At 33.1% G+C, this 12,517-nt stretch overlaps 7 protein-coding genes and 1 non-coding gene across 8 annotated transcripts; 3 read left to right on the top strand and 5 right to left on the bottom strand.

Moving 5' to 3' along the window:
- Positions 1-1,503: 1,503 nt before the first annotated feature.
- Positions 1,504-1,612, top strand: TPHA0Atrna3W. The gene is made up of 2 exons: positions 1,504-1,540; positions 1,576-1,612. It is a non-coding gene; the product is annotated as a tRNA-Trp (tRNA).
- A 161-nt stretch (positions 1,613-1,773) lies between these two features.
- Positions 1,774-3,705, bottom strand: SPT20 (Spt20p; the record flags this gene model as incomplete). The annotated part of the gene is made up of 1 exon (XM_003683496.1): positions 1,774-3,705. The coding sequence occupies one exon, from the start codon at positions 3,703-3,705 to the stop codon at positions 1,774-1,776; it is 1,932 nt and encodes a 643-aa protein (XP_003683544.1).
- A 393-nt stretch (positions 3,706-4,098) lies between these two features.
- Positions 4,099-4,851, bottom strand: PEX11 (Pex11p; the record flags this gene model as incomplete). Its single annotated transcript, XM_003683497.1, has 1 exon — positions 4,099-4,851. One exon carries the CDS (start codon positions 4,849-4,851, stop codon positions 4,099-4,101), a length of 753 nt encoding a protein of 250 aa, XP_003683545.1.
- An 846-nt stretch (positions 4,852-5,697) lies between these two features.
- Positions 5,698-6,402, top strand: PSF3 (DNA replication protein PSF3; the record flags this gene model as incomplete). Its single annotated transcript, XM_003683498.1, has 1 exon — positions 5,698-6,402. The coding sequence occupies one exon, from the start codon at positions 5,698-5,700 to the stop codon at positions 6,400-6,402; it is 705 nt and encodes a 234-aa protein (XP_003683546.1).
- Positions 6,403-6,873: 471 nt separating this feature from the next.
- Positions 6,874-8,370, top strand: NOP8 (Nop8p; the record flags this gene model as incomplete). The annotated part of the gene is made up of 1 exon (XM_003683499.1): positions 6,874-8,370. The coding sequence occupies one exon, from the start codon at positions 6,874-6,876 to the stop codon at positions 8,368-8,370; it is 1,497 nt and encodes a 498-aa protein (XP_003683547.1).
- Positions 8,371-8,557: 187 nt separating this feature from the next.
- On the bottom strand, positions 8,558-9,070 carry RIB4 (lumazine synthase RIB4; the record flags this gene model as incomplete). The annotated part of the gene is made up of 1 exon (XM_003683500.1): positions 8,558-9,070. The coding sequence occupies one exon, from the start codon at positions 9,068-9,070 to the stop codon at positions 8,558-8,560; it is 513 nt and encodes a 170-aa protein (XP_003683548.1).
- An 876-nt stretch (positions 9,071-9,946) lies between these two features.
- RPD3 (histone deacetylase RPD3) lies at positions 9,947-11,248 on the bottom strand (the record flags this gene model as incomplete). The annotated part of the gene is made up of 1 exon (XM_003683501.1): positions 9,947-11,248. The coding sequence occupies one exon, from the start codon at positions 11,246-11,248 to the stop codon at positions 9,947-9,949; it is 1,302 nt and encodes a 433-aa protein (XP_003683549.1).
- Positions 11,249-11,702: 454 nt separating this feature from the next.
- Positions 11,703-12,137, bottom strand: MDJ2 (Mdj2p; the record flags this gene model as incomplete). The annotated part of the gene is made up of 1 exon (XM_003683502.1): positions 11,703-12,137. The coding sequence occupies one exon, from the start codon at positions 12,135-12,137 to the stop codon at positions 11,703-11,705; it is 435 nt and encodes a 144-aa protein (XP_003683550.1).
- Positions 12,138-12,517: the final 380 nt, after the last annotated feature.

Below are 12,517 nucleotides of genomic sequence, written 5' to 3' on the forward strand. Positions count from 1 at the left end.
AGAAAGAGAGAATGTCAAGTATGAGTAACTGAAATCAAGTGATATGAGACAGAGATACTGGAATATATATGCAACTGGGAAAAGTAGTCAACTTTTTGCACTGGTTTTCAAGTTTTCCGTTAGATTAAGTGGATTATTCTTTGGATTTTACTTTATTTTCTTTCAATAGTAACTACATTCTAATATTAATTAATTATGTTTTAAATTATTAACGATCCAGAGTTAATTCGTATTAGGTGACCCTCATGTTGGGCATATGATGTCTTGATAGTTATTATATGTACCGTTGTAGTGAGATTAACGTTATATCAGGTTATTATCTATTAGGAATGTTTGTTTGCCCGCAGGATCTATAAGATGTATGTTGAGATTTGTCGAGTTGTTGTGTAAGGATGGCATATCGACAAATTCTACTTATATACATCGTGAATTGGCAACCTTTAGCCTCTCAAAATATTGGCGATATATTTAACTAATTAATCTTTATCGATACGAAGACGTAGAATAAGAAACAGTTGTTAGTCTACTCGTCGCTAATCAAGTTATTTGTATACCTAGTTTCCGTCAATACGAATTCGATATCTCTTCTATCAGAATAAGTGAAATGTGTACTATATAACTTAATTCACACAGTAAAATCGTGAGCTGTGCTCTAGCACGGACAAGTTTTTTCAGAGAGATCTATTCAGGTTGATCTACTATCAATTATTAACCAAAGGGACTCTATTACTATTGAAATCACTCATGGCAATGCAGCGACTTCTTAAAATATTCGCTTTGTTATAGTTCATGACATGCTTTTTTTCTATTGTAAACCAAAGTTAAGAATAAATACAATGGCAAATCAAGATATGCAAGAGCAATTGAATCTACCTTATTCATACTACGTATCGTTCTTAATCAGGAATAGGTGATTATAGTATAGTTATTATAATCGGATGGGAGATGCTTTAGTTGAACTTTTTTTATCCTTAGTGTTGGAAATGACACTGGACGTATAAGTGAATATACAATACGATATTATCTCTTTAGGAGATTATTGTTGTAAACCTGAAACAATGTTGCCTGCAAGAATGTAATAGCAGAATTTCTAATGCATAAGTAGTACTGTAGAACTATCAGTCTGCCATACGTGTTCAACTCGACGACGTCGTCTCGTTGGACAGAACGGTAGATTGAAATATCATGTATATATAAACCCCGGTAATCAATAGTTAAATAATTCATTGATCCAGGTCCAAGAGACTAGAGAGATTTATCTGATTATATAGTATATAATCTAACAACTATTAATATATTAAAGCATTGAACATATCTATTGAACAATACTTTCTTGTTTTGGATAATTCAACTTTGAATACATCCATATTCAGATGATTCATGTGAGACATAATATCTTTATTTGAAAGGAATGGTCTGATATATATTCAATTACCCGAATATACCGTACTTTTTCAAATCTATGTTGATTCAAGTAGTTACAATTAATTTCACAAATTAGATGAAGCGGTGGCTCAATGGTAGAGCTTTCGACTCCAATTAAATTCTGGATTATAAGGAAACTATTGCAATCGAAATCGAAAGGTTGCAGGTTCGATTCCTGTCCGTTTCATTTACTTTTTTTGATTTTATTCAAGTGAAAAATGGCTTCAATTGAATTCATAATCCTCTCAATTATCAATTGCTCTACTTTTATAATCTATTCATTATCTTATTTTTAAATAACTTTCTCTATATTTTTTCCCTAAAGAGGTTACATCTATAAAAAATGGTCTATTTAGTTTTAGTGTTGGATGCATTAGCTTTGTTATTAGCTTTCGTTGCTTTGGTATTTGAAGCACCAGCTGCTTGCTTTTTCTTGGTGACTCTTTTCTTCTTAGCTTGAGTTTCGCCATCAGCTTTCTTAGCATTTTTACGAGGCTTTTTAGCTTTTGGATTGGCACCAGTTGTAGAATTAGCAACTCTTTTAGCGGCGCCTCTACCTTTGGTTTGTTTGCCTTGTGCTTGTTTAGCGGAAGGTTTATATCCATCTTGTTCACTCATATTTTGAATATTCGTAGATGAGTTCGAGGTCATTGATATTTTCATATTAAAGAAATTTTGTTTTGAATTATTCTTAGGATTCTCAGTCATTTTCTTTTTATTTAATTTCCATTGCTCAATGAACTTGATTCTGCTAAATTGATTATTATCATTGTGGTTGTTTGCGTTTGCTGCTGCTGCCGCAATCTTAGCCTTATTAGAGTTTTTACCAGTTGCTTCGCCATTTAGCTTATTATCTACATAATCCTCTTCTAATGCTGAATTATTCTTTAGAGATGATTTATTATTAGATGAGCCTAAGGCTTGTTTTGTCAATGCAATAGCTAGAGTAGATAATGTCGACGAAGTGGTCCTATCGGCTGCAATCAACATCAATTGTTCATAGTTAGAACTACGTTGTGGTAACTCTTCGAATTGTTCAATATGACCGACAACACCTTTAGATCCAGGTATGTTACTAACTTCACGGTGACAGAAACGTACATCCTTTGGATCATCATTTACCTTGATTGGTTCAATAAATGCATCAGCTTCGAGGTTATCTTTATATCCATATGGGTTCAACGGCACATCTAACAATATATTTCTTTTCGTTATAGCCAAAAGTTCAGCTTCTAGTAGTTGATATATACTATCTGAGAACCTTGACTGATCAGCATATGTCATCATATCACAATAAGTTGTCAAATCATTTGGCCTCAGCAGTGTTCTGTACACTCTAGGTCTCTTGATTGTTGTAGAATTGTCAATTTTTTGCATATTCGTCCTATTATCATTACTGTTTTTATTATTATTGTCATTAGTACTATCAGTTGTTGCATTTACGGATGTAGTAGATTTTACGTTATCAACGTTATTCCCTGGACCGTTTGTATTTTGATCTGGTTGAGTGGCTGAACTTGGTGTATTGGCAGTTGCTTTATTTTCTTTTGTTTTGATATCTACTGTATTTGTATGATCGTAAACTTGTAGAATCAAATTACCTTCGTAAAATTGAATGTTACAATCCTTCAAAACTTCCATAATTGCTTCTGGAATTCTGCTTCTTGCCACATATTCTAAAAATTCTTTTAGCATTGGATTATTTTTCGTTAGAATCAAACCTTCACTATTTAATTCAGGCGATTTTTGTTGTTGCTGCAATCTTGTATTGGCAGGAGCACATATCTTATAGTTATTTTCGAATATATGGAATTCAAAACTTGGCTTGTATTGTTTATATTTTTGCAAGATTGAGTTTATATCCTCGACGAAATTATAGAGCCTTTTTGGTTTCTTATTAATGGTCATCGACATTTGGTGGAATTGGTTTTCATAGTTTATCATTGCCTGTTGTTGTTTCTTCTGCTGTAATATCTTCTGCTGTAGCATCTGTTGCTGTGGGCTTATATTTTGACTTGCATATTTTTGATTTGCTTGCATTTGTGGTACAGATGGGACGTTGTTGTTGATATTAGTGCTTGCAGGTACATTTTTCAATTGTTGGTTTTGGTTTAATTGTTGTGGCCTGTTAACTGGACTTCCAAAAATTTGTTGTTGAAGTGGCGACTGTCCCGATGGGCTCATCATGTTGTTGTTTGAAGTATCAATTTGTCTATTCATTTGATTAGCCTGATTGACGGGTACTCCGAGTGGAAAATTTGCTAAATTGGCGTTCTCCATTACCTATGACGTTCCGATGCTTTGGAGGAAGAATTGAATTAAATTGATGGAACCACTAAGACGAAAAACAATGATCCAAAAAGAGTGTAGTAATGAGAAGAACAGTTTATTAGAATCTATATAATAAGCTCTGTTGTGTTTTCTCAACTAACCGTTTCTTATGTTGTAGGGTTCACTTTGATCTTGATATTTCATAGTTGAGAATTCAGTATTTTTGAATTCGCAGAAAAATAAAAATTGAAATTTAAGAAACTTTACAAATTTGATGAAATAAAGAGAGTGTAATTGTAAACATAAATATTTATATTACAATTTGAATATATAAATATAGGTGATTGGATATTGTGTATATACGGACTTTTTATTTACTGTTTCGTTCAATTGACAAAGGCGTTATTTTGTTGAAGGTGGTATTTTATCCCAAGCTTCCTTTATTCCAAAGTAAGAAGTGATGACACCAGCTAAAGAAGCGTAACCATTTTGATTTAATTTAATTAAATCTAATGAATTGACTACAACCGTTGAGTCTAATAGATCCCAAACGATTTTTCTTAAGACTTGATGTTTTTGAATATTCAAAGATTGAATAATTTTTTCATCTTCAAATTCATTTTGTTTTTCTATATTATTATTCTTTAATTCGATTAATTTTTCATTCAAAGTGATGATTGTCTTTGCACTTGTAAGTAAACTTGTAACCAAACCAAACAACCAAAAATAATTTGTTATTTTTGGTAATCTCTTTACCGTGAACTCATTTTTTGGTAAAACATTCAATATTCTTAATAAATTTAATTGATCGAATGTTAAATATAAACAATTGAATAAATTTTTATAAAAAGTTAGTATGAAATCAATGTGTAAAGAGCCGTTTCTCTTATTATACAGTTTAATTAAAGATTGTAAAATTGAAATTGGCTTTAAAAATCTCAAAAATTTCCTAACGATTCCAATTTGTGCTTGTAAGTTCTTGTATAATAACACATTTTTCTTGATATTCAAAATTAGATTCAAATTTTTGTTAGATAAAATAAAGCTAAATAGATATTGTAATAGTCTTAACGATTTTTCCCTACCGTTTACAGTTTCCAAAAAAGTAACCAATTTATTTAAAGAAGGGTGATGCACCAACGTATCGCAAACCATGGTAACTTGACAGTTGTTAAACGACTAGAACCGGCAAAACAAAAACTGTAAGTAAAGGCAAAAGTGCTTCTTCTATGTTTATGGCTCTATATATATATGTGTGTGTGTGTATATATCTGTGTGTGTGTGTATATCTGTGTGTTTATATATGTTTATATATCGTAAATCAGTTGATCTGAATGTATTACAAGAGTTACTTATAAGAGCGGTTAATTCTATCTTGTCACGATATTGGGGATAACGTTGGTCCCTTTTAAAATTGAAGGGAGTCACACAAAGAGGAATGGCGTTTATCTCCGTCGGCGGTGGGACGTTATCCGCGTGGTGGCCACCAAATTTTCTCCATTCGTCAGAGAAGGGCTCAATGTCGGGTAAACAGGTTGTGACCACAGGCAGGCGGCGCCTTATTGTTGCAACTGAGCAGATACGTTGATGGCTGGCTAGTCGACAGGTTGGCCAGTGGAGAAGTTTGCCGGTTTGCAGGTTTGTCGCTGGTTAAAGCTTGCTTTAACCAGTTCAATTGAGTCATTCACTGGCAACAGACCTCCGACCTCGAGTGGTTCCCAAAAACATACACAGTGTAGTCGGTTCCCTTGGTCAGACATGTTCCATGTTGGTTGTTCAAGATTGAACAACCTAAAGCCTTCGAACAGTCTTTGTAGAACGGTCCGATGGTTTCTGTTTACCCGGATTATCTGTCGCGTCACCGAATTATGAGTTCCCATAGTAAATAAATACAATAACATTTCGTGTTTCCTGCACACATAAATATATACATATACATATACATATATATTGCTCTTATAATACACTTGACAATAGCGTCAAGACAAAGTGGACGCAACGATGGGTGGTTACTACGATATCGATGACATTCTAGCCGAGTCGGTGGAAGTTCCTTGCAGATTCAATTACGATGTGCCGGGTCTAGGTTATCTAGAAGGTGCTCCAGGAAAACAAATTAGTAAGAACTCGAAAGTATTGTTGCCCATATGGCTTGCGAGGATCCTGGCAATTATAGGTGGTAGCGATGACGACGATGATGGCAACGAAAACATCACAAATCAAATGAATACAAGCATGAACGAATCGATGATCTCGAATTCTTTAGTTCTGCCGTTTATAGAACTTCTCACTCCTAAATTTATTACCAACAAGATTATAAATGCAATCAAGGCCTCGCCAGAATCCCTGGATTTACATGCAATCAATTCGTATTTCATTGAGGTCTGGTCAAAATGGATAAATTTATTTGCTGATAAAAACCTTTCTCTGATCTTACAAGATCTAATATTGAAAAGATCTATAGAGATAAGTAACTTTGCAAGTAATATAATGACAAGTGTCTATTCAAATAATCAGTTCGACCATACAGCAAAGAACGATTTCTTCGCTGAGAATGCTGCCGATGATGACGCCGAATACGACGTTGGGAATGTTAATAACAATATAAATAACCCATTTATATTAACAATGGACGAATATGAAAAGAAAGTGTACAGGAAAACGCATAACTCATACAAAGATACAAAAGCATGGTTGTATAAATAATAATAAAAAACAATACAACATGGCAGCATGCATACTTATATATCTCTCCATATATAAAGTAATTTTAAATAAACCTCTGGAAAATGAATGCATTCGATAATAGTATTTGATATATAGCCTCAGCACTGCACATTAACCATCACATTAAATGAGATTAATGATCTTAGTGGTTGCCAATAAGTAAGACAGCCTCTCGGTAGTAATCATCTCTTCTTATTAATAACAAATCACGTGCAGATTAATAGTAGTTGTCTGAAAAATTTTTGTGAGATGAGATGAGATGAGATGAAAGGTAACTGTGATAACTGTAAGATCTATTGCTTTAAGTTAAAAGTAATTGTATGTATATAAGTAATTATGTTAGAGTATACAGATATTTATAATTGGTTAAGCATTGCATGTTTTGTCAAATATTAGTTTCTATAAAGAAAAAAGTAAGGAATTCGAGAACTGACTTCAATCGCAAGAACCATGCCAATTGATAAAAGAATTTTTATTGGTAATCTAAACAATCAGATCGATGCTAGTTTAGAGGATCTGGGAAAGAGATTCAAGACTTTTGGGAATGTCATTACATCATTCGAAAAGGGTAGTAATTTTGCGCACGTCAACATGAGTTTTGAAGATGAAAAAAATTTTAATGATTTGAAAAGAAACTTTAATAATTTGAAATTCAAAGGTAATCTATTGAAGATCGATATAGCTAAACCAGATTGGCAACATCAGTGGAAGCTACAACGTGAGAAAGATGCTAAAGATAATTTAAAATTAGAAAAAGTGGCAAAGAAGAAGGATTGGGAATTTTACAAAAAAATCGAAAATGTTAACAAGACATGGAAAGATCGTAGAGATGTCATGGACGGTAGAATACGAAAAACTCCAAGAACAAAACAAACGAAACGTAATGTTACATTTAGAATTGATGTTAACGGTTCTTTGAAAGTTTATAAGTGCTATAAGACAAAGCTATGGGGTTACGAAAAAAATAAAGAATTGCAAGATTTAGTATACAAATTTGTGGGTTCAAAATGGAGAAACGGAAATGACCATATCGTTGACAAATTAGATTACAGTAGATCTAGGAATTTATTTACGTTGAAATTAACTAAAATTGGAAATGAATCAGTGAAGGGCTCAACAGATGCATCAAAGAATATTGAAAACGAAGGTGAATACGAAGCATTAGAAAAACAAGCTGAAAATGAAAAAATCCATGATGCCCTTACTAATGTTCTTAATGATCTTGATCTTGAGAAGCCAATTGATATTGTGGATTCAGATGATGATTTTGACTTCAATAGCAATGTCACTGAAAATGATTCAAATAATAAAAGGGCTGAGAATAACTATGAGAATGGCCAATATAATCAAAATCACGACGATAATTACAATGAACATTATGAAGAACAGGAAGAATACTATGAAGAAAATGAGCAATACCCTAAAGAACAGGAAGATAAATACCCAGAAGAAGAAATAGAAAAAGAAGAAAGTGAAGAGGAATTTATACCAACATTTGCCGCCACACCAGTACAACCTGTGGAAGGTACCATTAGTAACACAGATAATTTAAGATCTCTATTCAATCCTGAAGAACAGAAATCAGATTTTATGTTAGCGCAAAAGGGAAATGAAGATATAGATGAATCTAAAACTTTTGTCGATGAACAAATCCAAGATAGCAAAGAATTTCAAGAAAATCTCAAGGCCTCCGCCCAACAATTTACTAAATTTAATCAAAAACATCTATTTTTTCCACATTTAAGGTCACCGTTCTTAATTGGTCAAACTCAATTGACTAAAGTGACTGCCTCTATTAACAGGAACTCTGCTCTATTGGAAAATTGGGAGAATGAATTTTGGGACAACAGAGGTAACTGGATGAGGGAAATGAAACAAAAGAAGAAAGATGCTGTAAGATCATTGAATAGAAGAAGAGGAAAGGGTAAAGATGATATTTTAATTTGATAACAATCATGCAAATTAATATATATTATTAATAGTATTTTATGTAGGCATCATTTTTTTTCATTATACTATAAAGCATATTAAATTTAATTTTACATTTTGCACTATAATAATGTGAAACTCGATAAATATTCAAAAGATATCATTGTATACATATTTATATTATCTATTAAAATTTCAATTTTATTCAAAAGTCATTATTTGGGCCGAATTTCACAGACATTTCGACTGCAGCGGCACCCCAATCTTCACCATGGTTATGCATAGTGTGACCTTCATCGATACCTGCTCTAGCAAATGCTTGCTCTTCTGTTAGACAAGTTAATAAACCGAAAATAACAGGTAATTGAACTTGATTTTGTAGCTTCATTAAAGCATGTGTGGTGGAATCGGAAATGTATTCAAAATGCATAGTGGAGCCCTTGATTAAAACACCAATTGGGATAACAGCATCCAGCGGTTCACCCATCTTCTTTTGTCTGTCCACGAATCTCTTAGTGCCCCACGGTAATTCATATGAGCCAGGAACGGTTTCAACAATAATATTTTCTTCCTTAACACCCAATTCCCTCATTCTTTCAATAGCACCTTTGACTAATGCATCAATGATAACACGGTTCCAACGAGCATGAATAATACCGATTCTTAACTTTGAACCATCGTATTGTTGATCGATTTGACCTAAACCTTTTACTGCCATTATGAAATATATATGTGCGTGTGTATGTATTGCTTGTGTGCGTGTGCGCTTCTAACAGATAGTAACCTAATATATTTTACGACTGTATCTATTCCAATATCAACTGTAAGATATAGAATTTTGGCAAGAGCAATAGGAACTAACACATTTATATATAACAAATCTATATCAAAAACAATCTAATTAATATTGAAAGCTGAAAAGTCTAAACCTCTATTTTTTATTTGAACCTTTTAACGAAGGTGCAAATAGCCTTTTTCTACTAACTTCGGTCAGAAATCAACTGAGAAACACCAAGGAAATTTCTAATTTACGAAATGTCAAGATATTAGTAATTGTGATAACTTTCTATTACTTTTAAATTAGTAATAAGTATTTTTGTTTATTACTAATTCAATGGTTTGCAATTGGGAATTTAAATTCAGGACTAAGAATGGAGATAGCTCTTTGGAGGTTCAAGTAAATTCGATATTTAGGAAGGTTCGTTCCCTATATGTTCTATACAGTTTTTGCTTTATTAATATTTTGTTACAAATCATTATTTAAATATAAAATTACCAACTTAAAAAAAAAGAAAACAAATACTTAAATGGAATTCAAGATGCTAGGAACTATTGGACCTTCTTAGTTCATTCTTCTAAATGTACTTTTGTTGTTTTTTTGTTTTAGTTTTTCACTTCTTCTTGAATATATCTTTTTTGTATGTAGCTTTTCTTTTCTTCTAAAGTGTGAATAAATTTATGTGCAAAACGTTAGATTAATAATGATTAATGAAATTTTTTGTAGTTTTTTGTATTATTTGATTAGTTTATTGCTCTTTTGAACTTGAGTGAGTGGAGAGGCGACACCGAAAAGTGGCCATCCGTTTATATTTTATTAATAGAATTCGTTATCACCTTCTACAATGTGATCTCTAGCGTATTGTGATCCACCTTTAGTATCCATTGCCTCTCTTGAATCCTCTTCTACATCACCGAGGTCTTCTGTATCTCTAGGAACATGATTTAGCTGCACACTTGGTGCATATTTTGTGTTTTCTAAATTGGAATATATAGAAGTTAAGATTTTATCCAAGTATTCAGGAGAGTTGACATTAAACATATTAGATGGTCTAACATCTAATTTATAGTCAGGCCCATAATATTCGTAGTAGTCATTGTAAGGTAGATCTTCATCTAATATTACATTATTTAACAAACCAGTTTCGAAACACCATGTTCTGGCAACGTTTCTCATAGTGTAACCACCACCACCTACAACCATCATAGGTATATTAAAGGATTTAACAAAATTTACACAGTTAGCGTGACCTCTCATAGATAAATTGAAACAACCTAGACGATCACCGGATAAAGAGTCACCACCACATTGTAGTACCACAGCTGAAGGTTGGTACCATTCCATGATTTTACTGATCACGGATTCGAATACTGATCTATATGTAGCATCATCCATACCATCTCTTAAGGGAACGTTTACAGCGTAATTCTTACCCTTTCCAATACCAACATCTCTTAATTCACCTGTACCTGGGAAAAACTCACCATATTTGTGAAAGGAACAGGTCATGACTCTATCCGTTGTGTAAAATGCTTCTTCGACACCATCACCATGATGGACATCGATATCAATATATAGAACTCTTGGGTGGTATCTTAGTAATTCGATAATACCTAACACGATATCATTCAGATAACAAAATCCGGAAGCTTCAGATTTCTTAGCATGATGTAAGCCACCAGCATAATTAATAGCAACATCACATTTACCTCTATTCAATCTAGCAGCACCTTCCATAGAACCACCACCCGATATGCTACAATATTCAAAAAGACCATCAAATACTGGACAATCGTCACCGACATTGAATTTGACACTCTCTTTTTTAAACATATCCAGATTGTCGGGTGTGACTCTCGACAAAAAGTCAATGTATTCATCTGTGTGGAATTGGCACATTTCTTGTTTAGTAGCTGGTTTTGCTCTATATATCTCCATCTTCTTATATAAACCGTAATTCATCACTAACGAGTGGGTCATTCTTATTCTATGTGGTTTCATTGGATGGCCAGCACCATATGCATAGTTACCAACGTCTGCGTCGTAGAAGTACGCTACTCTTTTTTTATTATTTGGGTTAACCACAATTGGATCAAAAGGTTTTGCCTCATACACCATCGTTATAAAATCAATTTTGAACGCTAAACCTCTCGTCTATCTATGAATGAACAATAAAAACCAACTTTTAAACTAATTTAAGATTGCCGAGAGTCTTAAGAAGAAAGAACGAATAAAAACAGTACAATTGAATTAAGTGATTAAGTTTATTAATAATTTAGATAATTAAATATTAATAAACTCTTAGGTACTCGAAAAGAATTAATATTAATGTTTCTGAAAGGGAAAGAATTTTGAAAAATCGGGAAGGAAGCTCAGGGACGGGTAAAACTGGGTTATTAGATTAAATATTAAGAGACGTATATAGGAACCTTACTATTCAAGTGATGGGATGACAAGATAATGATCTCTATGATGATGATGTTGTTGCTTGTGTCTGTGATTTATATTGTATATTACATTTTGAATATTGACTGTTCTTTTTTATGTATTCGTGGCTGTTTTAGCGTATTGGCTACTTCTTTATCATGTAACCTGATAAAATTATATCTCTAGCTTCATTTATCTTCATGGCCAAGTATGGGCTTCCACCTCTATCGGGATGGTTTTTTATCATTGCTGCTCTATGTTTCCTTTTCACCAAACTTTCGTTTAAAAGCGGTACTTCTGAAGAGGTGATGTTTAAGATCGACAATGCTTCAGATTCGGACATTTTCTTGAAGAATCCACCTTGATACTCATTCAGTTTTACTTTTAAGCCACTATTTAAATGATTACTGAAGAATCGACTGTCATAAGATAATTTGCCGCTACTTTTAATGGTGATTCCATTTAATTTTGCAATAGCAGCAGGCGATAATGTCTTGTATAGGGACCACGCTCGTAAGCCTGATCTTGTTATTAATGCAATACCTGTGATACCAATTCCAAGTAATATTGGCAACACCATTTCAACCAGTAAAAAAAATTGGAAAGATATATTTATCACTGCTTTGTACTATCCTTTTAGATACATCCACACCTAATGTCCCAGGATGTTTCTCTTTCCACAAATGAAATCAAAAATAATTACAAACTAGAGGCACAACTTCATAACCCAGTCCCGTTGCGATGGTTAGAACAACAGCTACCAAACACTTGCGTATGTATCGACGTTTGATGAATCGCAAGTGAATTCGATTACAAAAGTCTACGGTTATTCACCATTGTTAACCGTAGTTGAGTGATAAATGAGGCATCTTTAAAGCTGTTTCCTGTTAACTTTATCATACAATTGAAGACTGTCGTAATTTACCCGGGCAATATGCGAGTAACGCCCAATACAGTTTT

Source organism: Tetrapisispora phaffii, chromosome 1 (genome assembly GCF_000236905.1).
Source record: "Tetrapisispora phaffii CBS 4417 chromosome 1, complete genome".
In the NCBI taxonomy this organism is placed as follows: Eukaryota; Fungi; Ascomycota; class Saccharomycetes; order Saccharomycetales; family Saccharomycetaceae; genus Tetrapisispora; species Tetrapisispora phaffii.